Raw genomic sequence first — 17,085 nt, 5'->3', positions numbered from 1 at the left:
TCCTTGAGCATCCATATGGGAAATTTCCTTGTGCTTCCCCCTCCTAGCTTGGTCTTTCGGGAAGGAGCTTTGTCGCGGTTCCTGCAGCGTTGCCCCTTGCCCGCCGGCATGCAGTGGGATGCAGATGCCACCCAGCACCTGCCGAGTCTCCCGGTGCTCGAAGCCGGTGAAGCGGTCCTAGCTGCTGAAGGGCAGGGAGGGACAGAGAGCCCCGAGCAGCCGGAGCTGCCCTTGGCTCCGCAATCTGGGCTGGCAGCAGCCCCAAAGAAAGTCCCTGGGCCAGTCGGTCCCGTTGGCTGGTGTTGCTCGGAGCTGGGGTTGCTCCAGCATCAGCACCTTCATGGAGGTCCTTGCAAAACCTCAGCGACAGAGACTGCTGATAGCCAGCAGAAAAGGTGGAAAAAGAGGAAGGGAGCTGACGGAAAGACCCATCTGCCCTTCCCTCGCCATCCCCAGCTGTTTTGCCACCGCTGTATTTTCATACCTGGCTTCTGCGGGGTGAGCGGGTCCCAGCAGATGCTGTGGCTGGAGTCTCGAGTGACCTGGCCTTGGCGGGCAGCGACTGGGCAGACTGGAGTTTCCTCTCCTGAGAAGCATGCCGAGCCGGTGTGAGCCTGCTGGTTGAGTGATGGTGTTAAATAGGGCGTACCCGAGAGGTAGCCGTGCTCGAACAGCCAAAAAAACCCCATTGCTGCTGGCTGTCCGCTGTCTCGAGGCAAAGACCAAGGTGATGAGCTGAAGGTCTGAGTCACCGGCCAGCTCTGGGTGGGTGTTTGCTGGGAACATCTTGGTGAGGTCTGAGGAGACAAGTCCCTGGGGAGTCACAGGCATCATAGAATAGTTTGGGTTGGAAGGAACCTTTAAAGGTCATCTAGTCCAACCCCCCTGCCATGAGCAGGGACATCTTCAACTAGATCAGGTTGCTCAGAGCCCCGTCCAACCTGATCTGGAATGTTCCCAGGGATGGGGCAGCGACCACCATTCTGGGCAACCTGTGCCACTGCTTCACCACCCTCATTGTAAAAATTTCTTCCTTATATCTAGTCTGAATCTGCCCTCTTTTAGTTTAAAACCATTACTCCTTGTCCTATTGCTACAGGCCCTGCTAAAAAGTCATTCCCCATCTTTCTTATAAGCCCCCTTTAAGCATTGAAGCATCCCTGCACCCAGAGCCATCCTGCCTGCTGCATCCTGTGTGCTCGGCCCCCCCCGGTGCACGTACACCCAAAAGCTGGACCTGGCTGCCTGCCCCAGGATGGAGATTTCAATCTATTTAAATGTTTAAGAATATTTTTAATTATAGGGATAGCCAGAATTCTGCCCCTGGGCATGGGAACTATTGCAGCCAAAGGTGCTGGGTGCTGGCGGAGCGTGTGTCAGAGCTCCCAAGAGGCAGCAGCAAAGCTCTCAGCACCCTGACCCATATTAGGGAGAAGGTGCAATCCCTCTCCTTGCCCTTAAAAGAATGAGCCTTGGCTTCCTTCACCATATCCTCCTGATTTGCAGCTTCTCCAGTGTCCCAGCTGGCATTTCTCACCCAAACCAAGCTCAGCACAGCGGGGAAAGGGGCATGGCAGCACGGAAAATGTTACGGGAATGGGATGCTGGGGCAGGCACAGGGCTGCAGCTGCCCAGGAACTGGAAAGCGGGAGGTTTTCAAGCAAGTCCCTGGGGAGCCAAGAGCTGGGATTCCCTGTATGGCTCCAGCTGGATCCAGGCCGTGAGCGGCGTTGGTGTCTCTGCTGTTGAGTTTTGCAGGCCGGGGGGGGAGGCCTGGAAGGTGGCACGTGGGGGCAAGCTGAGGCCAGCCCAAGGTGGGGGCTCGGTGCCAGCTCCCCTGGCACATTGGCTTTGTGACGAGACGGCATGACAGCAGCTCAGGAAGAGCTCAACATCCAGGGGTGCGCCCTTCCTTCTTCTGCTTTTTTTTGAAGCTTCTGGGCAAAGTCTGTCTTCGGCTGGGCACAAAGTCCCGCTCCCACCCACTTCAGGTATCAGCAGCTGCCTCTCACCCGAAAGACAGGTTATTCCTCTGCTCCAGCCCTGCTTGTGGCCACGCCAGCTCTGCCCCGATGCCGGTGCCACGCTGGCTTCAGGGGCTCCACACCTTCCTCCTGCAAAGCATCCCTGCCCTTCCTTCGCCTCCTTGCTATAGCACGAGTCGTCTCTGCTTTCGGATTATGCCCCGTTTAACGCACAGCCAGCAGCTCCCTGGGATCCAGGCGGATGAGAGGTGCTTATAGAAATACAAGGTCACATCTGCGAGATTAAGTCAAAACACAGACCAGGCTCCCGACCACTCCACTCTCCTCAGTGCCGCGTGGGTTTGGCTCTTGGTGGCTTTGCCGTTCCTGATGCAATAAGACGGGGGGGAATTTCTGCTTCTGAAGTGGGATCTCTCCTAAAAGCAACATTCCTTGCTTTGCTTGGCTCCAGCTCCAACCAAAAAGCCCGCTGTGCCGTGCTTGCAGTGTGGTAGTGTGCATCGTACTGCAGGCTGGTGGGGGAAAACAGACCCCAAATAAACTTTTCCGTGGAGCCCCAGGGACTCTGAGCAAGGGCTGTCATTGCTTAGTGCAAACACCACCTTCCTCCCTGCTCCTCTCCTGTTTTTTCCAGGCTTTGCAAGTGTCACTGCGTTTCCTCCTCCATGCTGATGTTGACACGAGGATCTGCTGGTGCATCCTCCGTTAAGCCCCAGCAGCTGATATCCATGGTCTGGAGTTTTCAGGAGGATGTTGCAGGACTTTGGTGGTCAAACCCCTGGAAATTCAAAGGATGGTTCCTCGCAACACCCTTCCCTTGGCCGGTGGGCACAGTTCCTGCCAATAACCAGCTGCTTCTGCAACAAAACCAGCTCGCATGGCCCATGGTCTTGAAAGGCTTTAAAGAAAATGCTTTTTTCATGCCCAGAGCCCCTTGCGGGGTGATTTACTGCAGTCCCCAGCAAGAAATCGCATTGGGGAATCACTGCCAGATGACTCTTGCTGTGGTCAGTGTGAGTTGCTCTTTGCTGGACCCAATTCTGTCCAAAACAAACCACCAGGTTAAACCCAGATCTTTTGCTGCTGCAACCCCAGTATTTCATGCCCAGTACATCATAAGCCCCTTTGCTGCTCTCCAGCGCTAATTCGGTAGAGATGCTGATGCGAGCACCAGGGCTTTTATATTCTTTCTTCTGCTCAAAGCCTGTCAACTTGCTGAAAGGAGGCAGGGTAGGGCTGGCAAGGGCGTCCGCAGACAGGGCTCGCCGTGGGAAATGCCAGGGTCTGACCCTCCACCTTCTCCTGCGTCTCCCTGGGGGGCAGAGCCTGGACCTGCTCCAGCTTTTTCTCTTCCTCTTATTTTTTTTATTAAGCCGATTTGACCAAAGATTCCTACAAAATGGGATTGCAGTCAGGTTGGAAGCCTTGAGGTTTGAGATGGGAGGGCTGGACCGACCTCCAAGATGCTGGGGCATGTTCTGGCATATGATGCTCCGGTCCCCTGGCCCCAGCTGCATTTCTAAGGACGGCAGAGCTCCTTTGCCCGCTTTGCCCCATGCTTTTTCCAGGGAGCGCAGGCTTTTTTAAAGGCACTAAACAGGCACTTTTAGGTGGTTTGCTGAGAGCAAACAGACCCTTAGAATCAGAGCTCCATGCTTACCCTTGCTGTTTGGTTTGTGAGCTCAGCATCGCAGCCTCTATCTTATCACGTAACAAGGGAGCCCTAATCAGAGGGAGGACCCAGATGTGGTATCAGCCAGTGGAGGCCATCATGCAGCTGTCTTGCTTCAGCCTGGGAAATTTTGCTGCCTTTTTCCACCTGCAAAGCTGATCCGCCTGGAAATCCACCCCTTGAGTTCAGCAGTCACCACTCGAACCACTTGTACCTCTCCCCGTGACTGCTGAGCAGCTTGTAAGGGGGATTTTTGGTTGTTACGTTGGGTCCCGCTGCTGCTTTGTGGTGAGGGTCGGCGGGCGGCAGGTCAAAGGAAAGCTGGTTTGATACAGCTCTGTGGGCAACGAGCCTCACAGGGGTGCTTTGGCCAAAATATTGGGTATGCGGAGGGCTGGGCAGGACAAGAGGACAGCCCCATCCGTGGCTCCTTGGCCTTTTTGTTTTTGGGATGCTCCTGGGCTCCCCACGTTATCTCCAAGGAGCTGAGCAACCTGTGACCATCTTGGCTCAAGCATCCCTAGCCCTGGCATATTTATCAGCCTCCTGAAGTAGTTTTCATTCTCCGCTAGCAAGCAGAATGGCATCTGTGTCGACAGCAAGGGAAGCAGGAGTATGGCTCAACCCGTGTTTGGGGCAGAACTTGGTGCCAGCTGTGCCCAGCCAGGCATCGCATCCAGCTCTGCCCATCTGTGGCCGAGACTAAATCCCCACAGTGGGCTTACCGGTGACATCAGGACAGCGAGGAGCTTCGCTGAGGGTTTTCCTGGTGCATTTTTCAGCATCCTGTGTAAAGAGACAGGGCCAAGGCATGCCCTGTGGCTGGCAGACAGTCTGCAAAACGAGCTGCCAAACTGGTTTAAACCTCATCCCTGCAAAGGGTCAACGCGGGTGCAAGGCAAGGAGGAGAAATGAATATTCAGGGTTTGACGGCCCCAACTTTTGGTGCTCCGCCAGCTCCCGTGCTGTTCTCCGACCCCGTAAGCGCTGAACAGGACGGCCCTTGGCTACGCTGCCTCACTCAGAGCTATGCTGAGGGTGTTACCCGAGGAGGGATGAGTTGCAAAGCTTTGATGGGGTCCAGGTTTGGAGTGCTCCATGGTTCCGGGTTAACGGCTCCTGCAGGGGGTGTGCGTGTTGCTCCAGAGATGATGCGAGGGTTGGCCAGAGCCCGTACAGGGACTCAGCTGAACTTCAGCTTTTGTTAAAATAATGGTGTAACTGCCTCGGCATCTCCTCGTCTCGCCGTCTGGTTGATCTCGGGGTATAACCTTAATCGACGGGACTGCAGCCAGGGCATCGCAGCCTGTACAGCGGGGCTTGGCATGGGCTGGTACCACCGAGAGCCGGGACCCAACCTGCCCTGCATCACCCCTGGGGTCATGTACTGACCTCCCCCCAGTGCTCCCCCCGTTCTCCATCCTGAGCGGCAAGGCTGTTGAATGCTGCTCAAGACCTCTGAGCCCCTCTTATTCCTCATCTCATTTCCTCGGAGCACGAGGACTGCTTTTAATAGACCTTTTCAGCCGCAGAGGGACTTTATAAAGCTGCTCTCAGCCCAGGCTCAGAGTCTGTCACCGTCCCCAGTTCCCTCGCCCCGAGTCCTCCGAGGGTCAGCCCCAGGAAAGACGCCAGGACAGATGGACGCCCCGCAGGCTTGGACAGCAAGCTGCCTTTTCAGCTGGAGTCACTGGAGATGCTGGCTGGCCTGGTGTCATTTGAATACTAATAAACCACACTTTTTGTTTCAACTGTAGCCCCTTTGTAAAAGCATCGGCGGGCACAATGCGGCCCCCGGGCGCTGTAATCTGCCCGGGGGAGCCAGCACAGCACATTTAATGCATTCAGAAATCAAACAGTGCTGATAGAGGGCTTTCCCCCATCCCTCTCCCCACACTGCTAGGTATTTAAAACAGCCAGCTTGGCACTTTTCCCACATCCCAGGTCTCAGTTGGTCCAAAATTCAGCGAGCTGCCTTGGTGCCTGGTACAATAAAAACAAAATAGGAGGTGAGACCTGCTGGGCTCAGCCCTTGGGTCTTGGAGGTAGCAGGACCCGGGTCTCCTCTTGGCCAACACCAATGGAGAAATTGCTTCCCACGTCTGCCTGGGGAAGACAGCAATGAGGCCCTGAAGGTCTTTTGGATTTTTTTTCCTCCCTGGTTTCCTGCTTACACCTTTCAATCTTGCCTTCGGCGAGAAGCCACATGCCAGGAGTGCATGGGATTCCTGGGGCAAGGCAGGGGAAGGTTGTCCTGGACTGCGGCAGCCAAGCCTGAACATGAGTTTTTTTTCCATGTATCAAATTTTTAGCCAAACTCTAGTGTTTCAACAGCTGGCTAGCAGGGTTTTAACTGCTTGGGCCGGAGATTTAGGAGCTTTCATGAGCATCCTACATCAATAGGGCCAGGAATGTCTCTGCCGCCTTCTTCCTTATGGAGCCCGAGGCTGGAGCTCTCCTCCCCTGGGAGCGCTGTCGGTTTGGGCATGGGCTTGTCTGGATGGAGCCGGTGGGATCTGTCCTCCTGCCAGCCGACATGCTCCTAGCTCAGCCACTGCCTCTGCATGCCCTACCCAGGGCATCAGGATACGTCTCAAAGATGTTGCTTTGAACTCTCATCAGCTATGGGGGTGCCAGGGGTGCAGAGGAAGGGCAGGAAATACAGCCACAGCTCTGATAAAATACAAAAACCTACCAAATATATAATAAATAAAATAATGAAAAAATAATTTTAAAAAGTCATACCTTACCCTCCTATTTGTGAGGTGGCTGGTTACTTCCTCGCCTGCTCTGGGGCTGTCTGGCACGGGCACTGATACTGCTGAAAGGGACCTGCCGAGTTAAATGGTTGTTCTTGTCTGGGTTCCCGCAGAGGATGGGGACTTCTTGGCACTGGACCTCGGTGGCACCAATTTCCGTGTGCTGAGAGTGAAGGTGTCCGACAACGGCCTGCAGAAGGTTGAAATGGAAAATCAGATCTACGCCATCCCTGAGGAACTCATGCGAGGCAGCGGGGTGCAGGTGGGTTCAACCCCTCTCCCCCTCCATCCCTGCTTTCCTGGGCAGCCCCCCAACTCCAGGGCTTCCCTTGCCATGGGGGGAACCACCCATTTTGGGGCAGTTCTCCTGCCTGAAGGGAGGGCTGGTGTCACCCCAAAACCCCGAGCTGTGTAATGGGGTTGGAGCAGCACCCTATTGCTGCCTTGCCCGGCAGGATCCAGGTAGATCCTTGCCTTCCTTTGCCCAGAGCTATTAATTCCTGACACCAAGTAACCATGATGGGTGAGGACCATGGAGGTGTCATTTGGGTGACAGACCACTGGTCCCTCAAGCAGGCAGGGATGCCGGCACTGTTCCGGTGCATCGTCTTAGTCGGGACAGCAGGGCAAGGGCTCACTCTTTGCCTTCATTTCAGCTCTTTGACCACATTGCTGAGTGCTTGGCCAACTTCATGGACAAGCTGAAAATCAAAGACAAGAAACTCCCCCTTGGGTTCACCTTCTCCTTCCCGTGTCACCAGACCAAGCTGGATGAGGTGAGTGAAGGTCTTGCCTCCTTGCCGAGGGTTGTGGCTGAGCCTGGGATGCAGTGGGATGGGGGCGAGCTCTCGCTGGGAGCAATAGTTGTCCCACACCAATTTAGCTTGTGCTTTTAATTTGGCTCGTTGGGTTTGGGTAGCATGTGAGGTCTTGGTGCTGATGGGAGCAAAAGGTGCATTCCGGGGCTTGCAGGGGTCTGGGAGGTGATGTTTAATGTGCCGGTAGCTCCGCTGTGCATGGATGCCTCTGCGGAATGCAGCTTTTTCCCCTCTGCAGACAGAGCTCAAGGAGAGCGGCTGTGGCGGGCGAGAGCAGCCGCCTGCAGCCAAAGGCAGCCCAGACGTGCCGAGCATCACATTCCCCATCACGCAGCCAGCGCAGGGAGAGGGAGGGAGGGGGTGTCACCTGCCCCAGCTGCTCGCCGTACTCCGGGCAGCCGGGAATCGATGGCTGTCAGCTCCGCTCAGCTGCACCAGCTCTCCGCTGGGAGCTGGTGACCTTGCTGGGAGACTAAACATCTCGGCAAGCAGAGCCCAGCTGAGGCACGTGGCCCCTCGCCTGCCACCCACGGCCTCTGCCTGGCTCTTGCTCTTGGGGGGGGGGGGGAAGCGGTGCTTTTCTTGCCCTTATCTCACCCGGCTTCCCAGGCAGGATCAGAAAGGAGGGCGGCTCCATGGCGTGCTGGCGATCCAGCACGTCCTCCCTGGGTGGGGAACGCAGCGGCATTTTGTACCAGGGATGGGGCAAGTCATGCTCCTGTGCCTGAGCGATTCAGCAAAAGTAATGAGGAAGAAGATTAATGCTTTCCTCGTGGTAGAAGCAGGGGCTGTAAAAAAGGAAAAAAAAAAAAAAAAAAAAAAAGAGAAGCTGAGAGAGGAAGCATCTGTCCCCGGTGACCTCGTCTGCTTTGCTTCTCTCTGTGCCTCAGTTTCCCCATCTGTCAGGCAGGGCGGGCGTTTGCCTCACTAAGGCATCTGGGGCTCTAGGGCTGGAGATTTTGGATGCAACTGAGTCCTTTCCCTTCCCCCAAGGCTCAGCTCAGCCTCCGGCCAGGTGACTGCAATGGCTCTGCTGGGTGGGAACACACCTGATGCCTCTAGCCACAGGGGATGGCGAGACCTCCATCCCGCAGGGATGGGTCAAGGAGCTCTCCATAGGCTTGGGAACAGGTTTTGCTCCAGGGCTCCATAAAACCCAGTCACTGGAATCACGTTCCCTCCTGCCAGCAGGAGCAATGAGCAACTCGTGTGCTATTTCGCGGCCATAAACTTTATCTGCGCAGAGACGCGGAAATTATTGCTGATACCACAGCTTGCAAGCTGATAATAGGGAAGGACTGACCTGTGTGTCCACCCAGCCCTTCCCTTGCACCAGGGAGCCCTTGAGACACGTGGCTTGGTGGGTCAGTCCTCCAAGCATTCCTTCTTGCTCTTTCTCCGTAGAGCATCCTCGTTACTTGGACGAAGGGATTCAAATGCAGCAGCGTGGAGGGGAAAGACGTGGTGTCGATGCTGCGCAAGTCCATCAAGAAAAGAGGGGTAAGAGGTTGGGCAGGCCTGTCACCTCCTGGGGGGGTGGGACAGGATACTTAAGGCTCCACCGTGACAGCAGAGATGTTTTGGTCTGGTTTGGCCATGCTGACTCAATCTCTCTCCTCTCCACCATCTCAGGACTTTGACATTGACATTGTGGCTGTGGTGAACGACACCGTTGGGACCATGATGACCTGTGGCTATGATGATCATAACTGTGAAGTTGGCCTCATTGTTGGTGAGCTGCAGCAAGGGGGGGGAGAATTGGGGTCCACCTCTGCATGAACTCCAGAAGGAGATCACATTTCTTGCAGGTTTCAGGGTCTTTTGGGGGAAAAAGAAAGGGTATAGCGATGTTAGAAAACCAGCATTGCCCAATGTTCGCCTTCTTCCATCTTTGCTTTCTATGGTGCATTTGGCTGTTGGTAATTATGGGGAATAAGGGAAAGGCAGCATCCTGTCTCACCGTGTCACGCTGCTTGGTTCAGGTACCGGTACCAACGCCTGTTACATGGAGGAGATGAGGCACATTGACCTGGTGGAAGGGGACGAAGGTCGGATGTGCATCAACATGGAGTGGGGGGCCTTCGGTGACGACGGTGTGCTCAACGACATCCGGACAGAGTTCGACCGCGAGATAGACATGGGCTCGCTCAACCCTGGCAAACAATTGTAAGCAGATTCTTGGCTTCGGCTCAGGCTTGGGGTTTGCTTTGCATTGTCCGTCCTCCCATTGCGCTGGCATTAGTGGGACCGAAGAGGTCGTCCTAGTTAACTAGGTCACCACGTCCTCCGCCGTGCCAGCGCCACCAATGCAAATAGGGACTGTATCACAAGTTTGGGTTGGTACACCCAACTGAACCACTCAACACTTGCTTCCCTTGTGAGCCTTTCACTTGAATGTGTTGATTTCTGTTTCTTTCTCCCGCCAATGAAGTTATCTGCCAGCCAAGGCAAACACCACCACCTAATGTCCACATCCAAGTCCTACAGATCTCCCATTCCCCAAATGGCTTCTGGCAGCATGGGTGGGATTTGGGGGGGGTCTCTGCAAACTGACAGACCCCCTCCATGCAGCCATAAGTTCTTGCAGAACGATGGTTATGTCAACATGGCTTTATTTTCTCAGTGATGGGATAAACTACTGTGGAAAGAGATTACCCAGATTGCATTTGGGCCTGGAAGGCTGCCAAGTGTTTTTAGGGGTCAACCTGTGGCCACCTCATGGCACACGCAGCCAAACAAATGCATCTTGTGCTTCCCTGTTGGCAGGTTTGAGAAGATGATCAGTGGGATGTACATGGGAGAGCTGGTCAGACTCATCCTGGTGAAGATGGCCAAGGAAGGGCTCTTGTTTGGAGGAAGGCTCACACCAGATCTGCTCACTACTGGCCACTTTGAGACCAGATATGTCTCTGCTATTGAGAAGTAAGTAGGATCCGGATGGTTTCCTGGGGTCCCAGCCCATCTCCTGACATCTGTGCTGGGGGAAAAGAGGACCCATTACAGGGCTATCCAGCATCTGAGCAAACCAGGACACTTCAGGTGGCAAAAGTTGGATTTCCAGGCATGAATCCTTTTTTTGTTCTTTGATGTGCAGGGAGAAAGAAGGACTGCAGAAAGCCCACGAGATCCTCACCAAGCTGGGCCTGGAGCCATCTCATGAAGACTGTGTGGCCACCCACCGCATCTGCCAGATCGTCTCTACCCGCTCGGCCAACCTGTGCGGGGCCACCCTGGCAGCTGTGCTGCGACGCATCAAGGAGAACAAGGGGGTGGACCGGCTGCGGTCCACGGTTGGTGTGGATGGCTCTGTCTACAAGAAGCATCCTCAGTGAGTCCATGAAGATAGGCAAGGCTGGTGGGGAGAGAGAGAGAGGGTGAGAGAGCACAAATCTGTTCCTGCCAGCAGTGGATAAAGCTTGGCACAAGCAGAGCATCTCCAAATATTCCCCTGGGCACCTCTATTTGGATCCCAAAGGGGCCCCAGTCGTTTACAACCCCAGAGGGTCACATCACCTGCGGTGGCATACTCAGGTCCTCTTTCCTCCTCCGTAGCTTTGCCCGGCGCCTCCATAAGACAGTTCGGAAGCTGCTACCAGACTGTGAGATCCGTTTTGTGCGGTCAGAAGATGGAAGTGGCAAAGGGGCAGCCATGGTGACAGCGGTGGCCTACAGACTGGCCGCCCAGCACAAAGCACGGCAGAGGATTTTGGAGGCGCTCAAGCTGAGCCATGAGCAGCTCCTGGAGGTGAAGCAAAGGATGAGGATAGAGATGGAGAAGGGGCTGGGCAAGGAGACGCACGCAGAGGCAGCGGTGAAAATGCTTCCCACCTACGTGTGCTCAACTCCAGATGGGACAGGTGATGTACCCTGTGTATAAGCCCACGTATGTCCTGTGTAAGGCAAAGAGCCAGCATCGCTACTCCCAACATCTGCACCACTTTGGGAAGGGATGGGACCTTTGCCATGGCCAGTTCCCTCTTCGTGGTGGGAGTGGCGCAAAGCTTTTTACCCTCCAGTATGATACTGGGAAAAGTGGCTGAGCCTCCAGGACGTTCTGCACTTGACTTAACACAAAGCCTGGCTTTCACTGTGGTTTTCACTGCCGCAGGTTTCTCACCACCATTGTCCTGGGTTGTGCTCCCAGTTCTGTCAGTGGCTTGGGTGTGCGCCTGCCCCTTGGCTTGAAGCCCTGTGATCTCCCCAAGTCTGGAGCAAACCTTGCCATCACGTTCCTACGTGTACCTGCTGTTCTCCGTTCCCAGCCACGTCTTGGTTCCTGGTCTTCTCCCAGGAAGAGGGCAGATTTGGATCAGCTTTGTGCCACATTCAGGATGTCCCTTGTTGGGATCTCTCTCCTAACGATTCTCTCTTGGGTTTCAGAAAAAGGAGATTTCCTCGCCCTGGACCTGGGAGGTACCAATTTCCGTGTGCTGCTGGTGCGCGTCAGGAACGGGATGAGGCGTGGTGTTGAGATGCACAACAAGATCTACTCCATCCCAGTGGAGATCATGCAGGGGACGGGAGAGGAGGTGAGGATGGGCAGCTGGAGGTGGAAAACTGGGGCATCTTCCCTGGCAGCAGAAGTGGCAGGCAGTAGTGCTGGCTGACCATGGGAACTGTTTTTGCCTTGCTCTGCTTTCCAGGGTGCAAAACCAGGACTGGAGAAGGCTGGTGCTCTCCTGCCTTTAGAGCAGTGAGTTCTGCCCAAGGCTCAGGAGTTTGAAATGTGCTTTAGGAAGCTTGAGACTGGTTTTTAAGTTAGAAATTGCATTAGTCTCAGACATCACTGAACCTCCCCGAATCCCACACACTCCACAAGGGCAGATAAGCATCATCCCTGTTTCCCAGCTAGAGAAACCACAACACAAGCGGTGAGAGACGTCTCCAGAGTCTTATTTGCAGATGGAAAGAGTTTTGCAAACCACTCCAGGCAGTGCTCAGGGACTGGGGAGTATTTCTAGCAGACGGTCTCTGGGGATACCTTGCAGAGTGACCGGATTCCTGTGTCACCCCTGGGAAGCTGCTTACCTCCCCGCTAGCCCCTCCTTCCCTTCTGGGCACAGTATGGGACCTGCAAGGTGGAGGTATCACAGTGATATGACCACACTGTGGGGAAGAGGATGAAAAAGGAGCTGTTTTGGGCTTGCTCACCTCACACAGCGCAGCTGAACAGCACCCTGGTCTGTTCAAAGCCCTGTTGGCTTGGGAATGGATCAACGTCTCCAGTAGGTCAGGCGGGCTGGCATCCAGCTGAGTTTCTTCCTGTGATGGTAACTTCTCCTTTTGGCTTTGCGCACCCAGCTCTTCGACCACATCGTCCACTGCATCTCCGACTTCCTGGAATACATGGGAATGAAGGGCGTATCGCTCCCGCTTGGATTCACATTCTCCTTCCCTTGCCAGCAGAACAACCTGGATGAGGTAACCCCAACCCACATGGTAGCGTACACGTCCAGTACCCAGGGCTGGCTGAAAAGCCAAAGCACACTGGAAACTTTATGTACCAGCATCACTGACCATGTGGCAGGTCAGACAGAGACCCAAGAGAGGGGGAAGGCAGGAGCTTGGGGCTGGCGGTGCTTCTGAAAAGCCCCCTTGCTGCATCAAAGCACATGCAGATCCCTTGAGTGCTTGAGACAACCCAGCTGAGGCATCCTCTGCGCGTGAGGATCTGACCTCCACGTGCCGGGCAGTGCCCACCAAGAGCCGGTGGACGTGGGGTTGCTGTCCCTCCCCCCCAGCAACCTGGGTGATTTACTGTGGGGTATTTCCACAACAGGGGATTCTCCTGAAGTGGACAAAAGGTTTCAAGGCAACTGGCTGTGAAGGGGAAGATGTGGTGAACCTGCTGAAGGAGGCAATTCACAGGAGAGAGGTGAGTATCCACGTAGCTGTGAGAAGCTGGCTGCTTGCTCCCACATCCTGGCTGTCTTTGGCATCTTTAATTGGCCTGTAAAGCAAATTAATGGGCTGAGCCCAGGGCTAATGAGTGTCTGAATTTTAACAGCCACCCTTAGTCATCGCTAGAGGTTGGATTTTCAGACCCCGGAGCTAAGAGCTGGCTTCTGGCCAGGGCTGGAGCTGACTTGTCTCTCTGTGAGTTAGGAGGACACCATGCCCATCTCCCCAGTGCAGACCACCCAAAGCTCCTGCCCTGGGGGCTGTTTCTGGCAGGGCCATCCCTGCGTGCCAGCTCCTCTGCAGTTGTGTCTTGAGGTTTGAGTGTCCACCTGCAGACATGTGGGGCTGCAGGAAGTCTATGGTTGCCAGGAGGACTCCCATGCTCAGCAGACAGGTCCTTTCCCAATTGTAGGAGCAGATGTAGCAAGCTGTGTCCTTCAGGAATACCCATGCAATCCCATCCCTCTGCAGGAATTCGACCTGGACGTGGTCGCGGTGGTAAATGACACAGTTGGCACCATGATGACCTGTGGGTACGAAGACCCGTATTGCGAAGTTGGGCTGATAGTTGGTGAGGACTGAAGCTTTCTTATGGAGTTCCTCTGCCTGCGGTCCCAAACCTGTCCCTGTGGGGTGCTCTTGGCTGCAGAGGCTGTCTGAGGGCTTTTATCTTGCCTCTGCACCCCGCTTCTCCAACAGCCCCATTGAAAGATGCTTCTTTCTCCACAGGCACAGGCAGCAATGCCTGTTACATGGAGGAGATGAGGAACGTGGAGCTGGTGGAAGGGGAGGAGGGCAGGATGTGTGTCAACATGGAATGGGGGGCGTTTGGTGACAACGGGTGCTTGGATGACATACGGACGGAGTTTGACGTGGCGGTGGATGAGCTGTCTCTCAACCCTGGGAAGCAAAGGTGTGTGGTGTCGCGGGGGAATTACAAATAAGAGAGGGGTTCAGATTGCTTAAAGAATGACCTCCAATTGTATTAGCAATAGAAAAATGATTTAATAGAAATTTGTGTAAAAGTGTGACTTCACGGAATTCGTTAGCAAGGTTCACTCTATTACTTAGTAGATGGATAAAATGCACACAGGAAAATTAAATCAGAATCAAACTAAACTTAGGTATATAGGGACCGAAAACATAATAGGGTAAAAGGGAATGTGGGAAAGGGTAATTAAAACCCTCCTGTTGAGTCACGAGGTTCAGAGAAGACCCCCTTGCTTTCTAAACTCCTGTCAGAGTCTAGGTGCAGCTGGATCAACTCCTAGTCCCAGACTTGAGCAATGGTTTATGTCTAAAGGGATTATGAGTATAACAGCAGCCTAAAATTCATTCACAGTTGAATAAAAATCATGACAGTAAATTAAGTATAAATTTGAAAGTATTAACTTATATCTTATAATATATTTGCTCTAATTTACTTACTATGGACTATTCACACTAGTACACATGCATGCATAAAGACACTAAAAGAAATACATGTAAGAGAGTAAAAAGAGAGTAGAAACAGGCATACCTGTTAAAAATTCTCCTCGAGGTCAGTGAAAATATTCACATCGAACGCTTCGGCATTTGTCTCAACGGGCGAAGGGTCGAGCCTCAAGGAGCTGAGAGAATCAGCCCAGGTTGTGTTGGTTTTCGGCAACAGACCTCTGATTTTCTCAAACCAGAAAGTTTGCAAGCTCCGAGAGGCATCCCACTTGGAGGGAGATGCTGGTTGCAGCCTGCTGCGGTCCAGGAGAGCTCAAGGGGCCTCACTCAGCACCGCTGTTTATAGGTTTGGGAGATGATTGACTTTCATCATTAACAAATTGCTAGAATCCCAGCTGTGCTGGAAAATTCTGAGACCATTGGAGAATAACTCAAAACATAGATTCAGGGTGCTCCAGGATTGTCAGGGGAGGACTGTAATGTCTCATGGTTGTTACGACAGAGAACTGCCTGCAGGTTGTTATGAGAACTGGCTATCCCTACTCCCGTACCTCCGCCTTCGCCCGGCAAGCAGGAGTCCTTGAGATGCACGGCGTATCTCCCTGTCTTACCTGGGTAATTGTTCCTGGCACAGCCAAGGGTCGCTTCACTGCCCGACTCATTACACTTATCCGAAGGCTTAGCGAGCCTTCCCGAGTTCATAAATCAGCCTGGAGAGGGCGAAAGAAAGGCACCACCACACGTGGTGGCTTTGGGGGGGCTGGGAAGGGACCATCCATGGGGCTGGGTGTCCAGGAACAGTTCAGTGGTGCCCCACCAGCCTCTTGATGGAGCATCAGGGGATGATGAGCAGGGCAGAGTCTGGTTTTGAAACACACCGATGTGTCCCTTGTCCCCTGCCTGCAGCGTGGGGACCGTGCTGCAGGACTTGCTCCAGGGTGTCAGGCCAGGGGTTTGCGTCAAAGGCATCTGGCAGAGCTGGGATCCCCATCCAGACCCAGTGTCCCTTCTCATCCTGATGTCCAGCCTTGCCCTCTCCTTCCCAGGTTTGAGAAGATGATCAGCGGGATGTACCTGGGGGAGATCGTCCGAAACATCCTGATGGATTTCACCAAGCGAGGGCTGCTCTTCCGGGGACGGATCTCAGAGAGGCTGAAGACCAGAGGGATCTTTGAGACCAAGTTCCTGTCCCAGATAGAAAGGTGAGGTCCAACAGGTGGGGTGAGGACTGGTCTTACAGCTGCAGATCAGAGCAGAGATGTACTTTGGGGAGAGCATTCCCCGGGCTTGTGGGAGAAGTGCCAAGCACTCAGTCTGGAGCCAGGATGACACAGGGTAGTACAATGCTGATAAGTCAGCAAAATCCATGTGGTTCTGACAGCGCCCGTGTTGAGAGACAAGGAAACTGTCTGGTGTTGGCAACACAGATGCCTCTTATCCTCTGCCCTGGACAGAGAGGGGCCACAGGTTAAATAGCTGCCTTGCTCCCAGTCAATGGCTTTGTCCTGAAATAGCCTCACTGATGAGGATGTGACACCAGAGCCACATCCAGGTCTGGAAGCTGAGGTTAGAGGGGAGCTGTAGAGCCCCTCCAGTCAGTATCACCCAAGCTGCAAGTCCCTGGGTTCTGCAGGATGTAGATAAGAAAGGGGAAGCCACACATCCAAGTTGCTCCATCTCCTAACGCTGCCTGGCCCTCGTGTCCTCCCCAGTGACTGCCTGGCCCTGCTCCAAGTCCGCTCCATCCTCCAGCACCTCGGCCTGGAGACCACATGCGACGACAGCATCATCGTGAAGGAGGTGTGCACAGTGGTGGCCCGGCGGGCAGCTCAGCTCTGCGGGGCTGGCATGGCAGCCGTGGTGGACAAGATCCGGGAGAACCGCGGGCTGGACTTCCTCAAGGTCACGGTCGGTGTGGATGGGACCCTCTACAAGCTGCACCCTCAGTGAGTTGCTCGGTGGTCCGCGGTCATCTTCCAAGCTGGTGCACCTGCCCATCTTGGGCAGATGGGTTGCTAAGTAAGAGCCAGTGTGAAAAGCTTCAAGGGGTAGTTGGAGAGGAGAGGAGTTATTTTAAGGTCTCACTCTTTAGAGTGATCTAAACTGTCGAGGCACAGCAGGAGCCAGCTGCTCCCTAAAGGATGGGGCACCAGGACCCAGTCCCCCAGTACCTAAGGTCAGGCTGACCCAAAGATGGTGACCAGGTTCAACTAGGAGTCCAGATCATCAGGCAAAATCACAGGGATGAAGCAGGTGTAAACCAATAAGTCAGTCTATCATCTGGATGAAGAAGGCCCACAGCCAAGCAAAACTAGGGCAATGCCTGAGCTGAAGGCCAGTACTCCTAGGACAACATTGCTCAGAAAAGGACTAAAGGCACAGGGCTGAGCTTAAATAGGGCTCAGGGCCCATGGGTAGAGGGAGGGCTCTGAAGATCCCCCCAGGTGCGGCTGGTCAGGGCTACTAAGGTTTATTAGCGCTCTCGGGGCTTGGTGGGACTAGAGAAGGGGTCAGAT

The 17,085-nt window shown here is 54.3% G+C and overlaps 1 protein-coding gene across 3 annotated transcripts in view; it reads left to right on the top strand.

Annotated features, from left to right (window-relative positions):
- The window catches only part of LOC104320094 (hexokinase-2), a 37,385-nt gene that overhangs the window by 15,582 nt on the left and 4,718 nt on the right, over positions 1-17,085 (top strand). For 2 of the 3 annotated variants that reach the window (XM_069801212.1, XM_069801211.1), the window contains exons 3-17: positions 6,530-6,678; positions 7,073-7,192; positions 8,639-8,734; positions 8,867-8,966; positions 9,217-9,400; positions 10,001-10,156; positions 10,329-10,562; positions 10,787-11,091; positions 11,615-11,763; positions 12,536-12,655; positions 13,014-13,109; positions 13,607-13,706; positions 13,865-14,048; positions 15,616-15,771; positions 16,282-16,515. In XM_069801212.1, the coding sequence (XP_069657313.1) occupies positions 6,530-6,678; positions 7,073-7,192; positions 8,639-8,734; positions 8,867-8,966; positions 9,217-9,400; positions 10,001-10,156; positions 10,329-10,562; positions 10,787-11,091; positions 11,615-11,763; positions 12,536-12,655; positions 13,014-13,109; positions 13,607-13,706; positions 13,865-14,048; positions 15,616-15,771; positions 16,282-16,515 (2,383 nt within the window). The remainder of the gene's footprint in view (positions 1-6,529; positions 6,679-7,072; positions 7,193-8,638; positions 8,735-8,866; positions 8,967-9,216; positions 9,401-10,000; positions 10,157-10,328; positions 10,563-10,786; positions 11,092-11,614; positions 11,764-12,535; positions 12,656-13,013; positions 13,110-13,606; positions 13,707-13,864; positions 14,049-15,615; positions 15,772-16,281; positions 16,516-17,085) is intronic. The other variant, XM_069801213.1, reaches the window with a different exon arrangement.

This window comes from Haliaeetus albicilla, chromosome 13, assembly GCF_947461875.1.
Source record: "Haliaeetus albicilla chromosome 13, bHalAlb1.1, whole genome shotgun sequence".
NCBI classification, from domain to species: Eukaryota; Metazoa; Chordata; class Aves; order Accipitriformes; family Accipitridae; genus Haliaeetus; species Haliaeetus albicilla.
The sequence above is the reverse complement of the archived record's forward strand: the minus strand, read 5'-3'. Positions and strand labels throughout refer to the sequence as shown.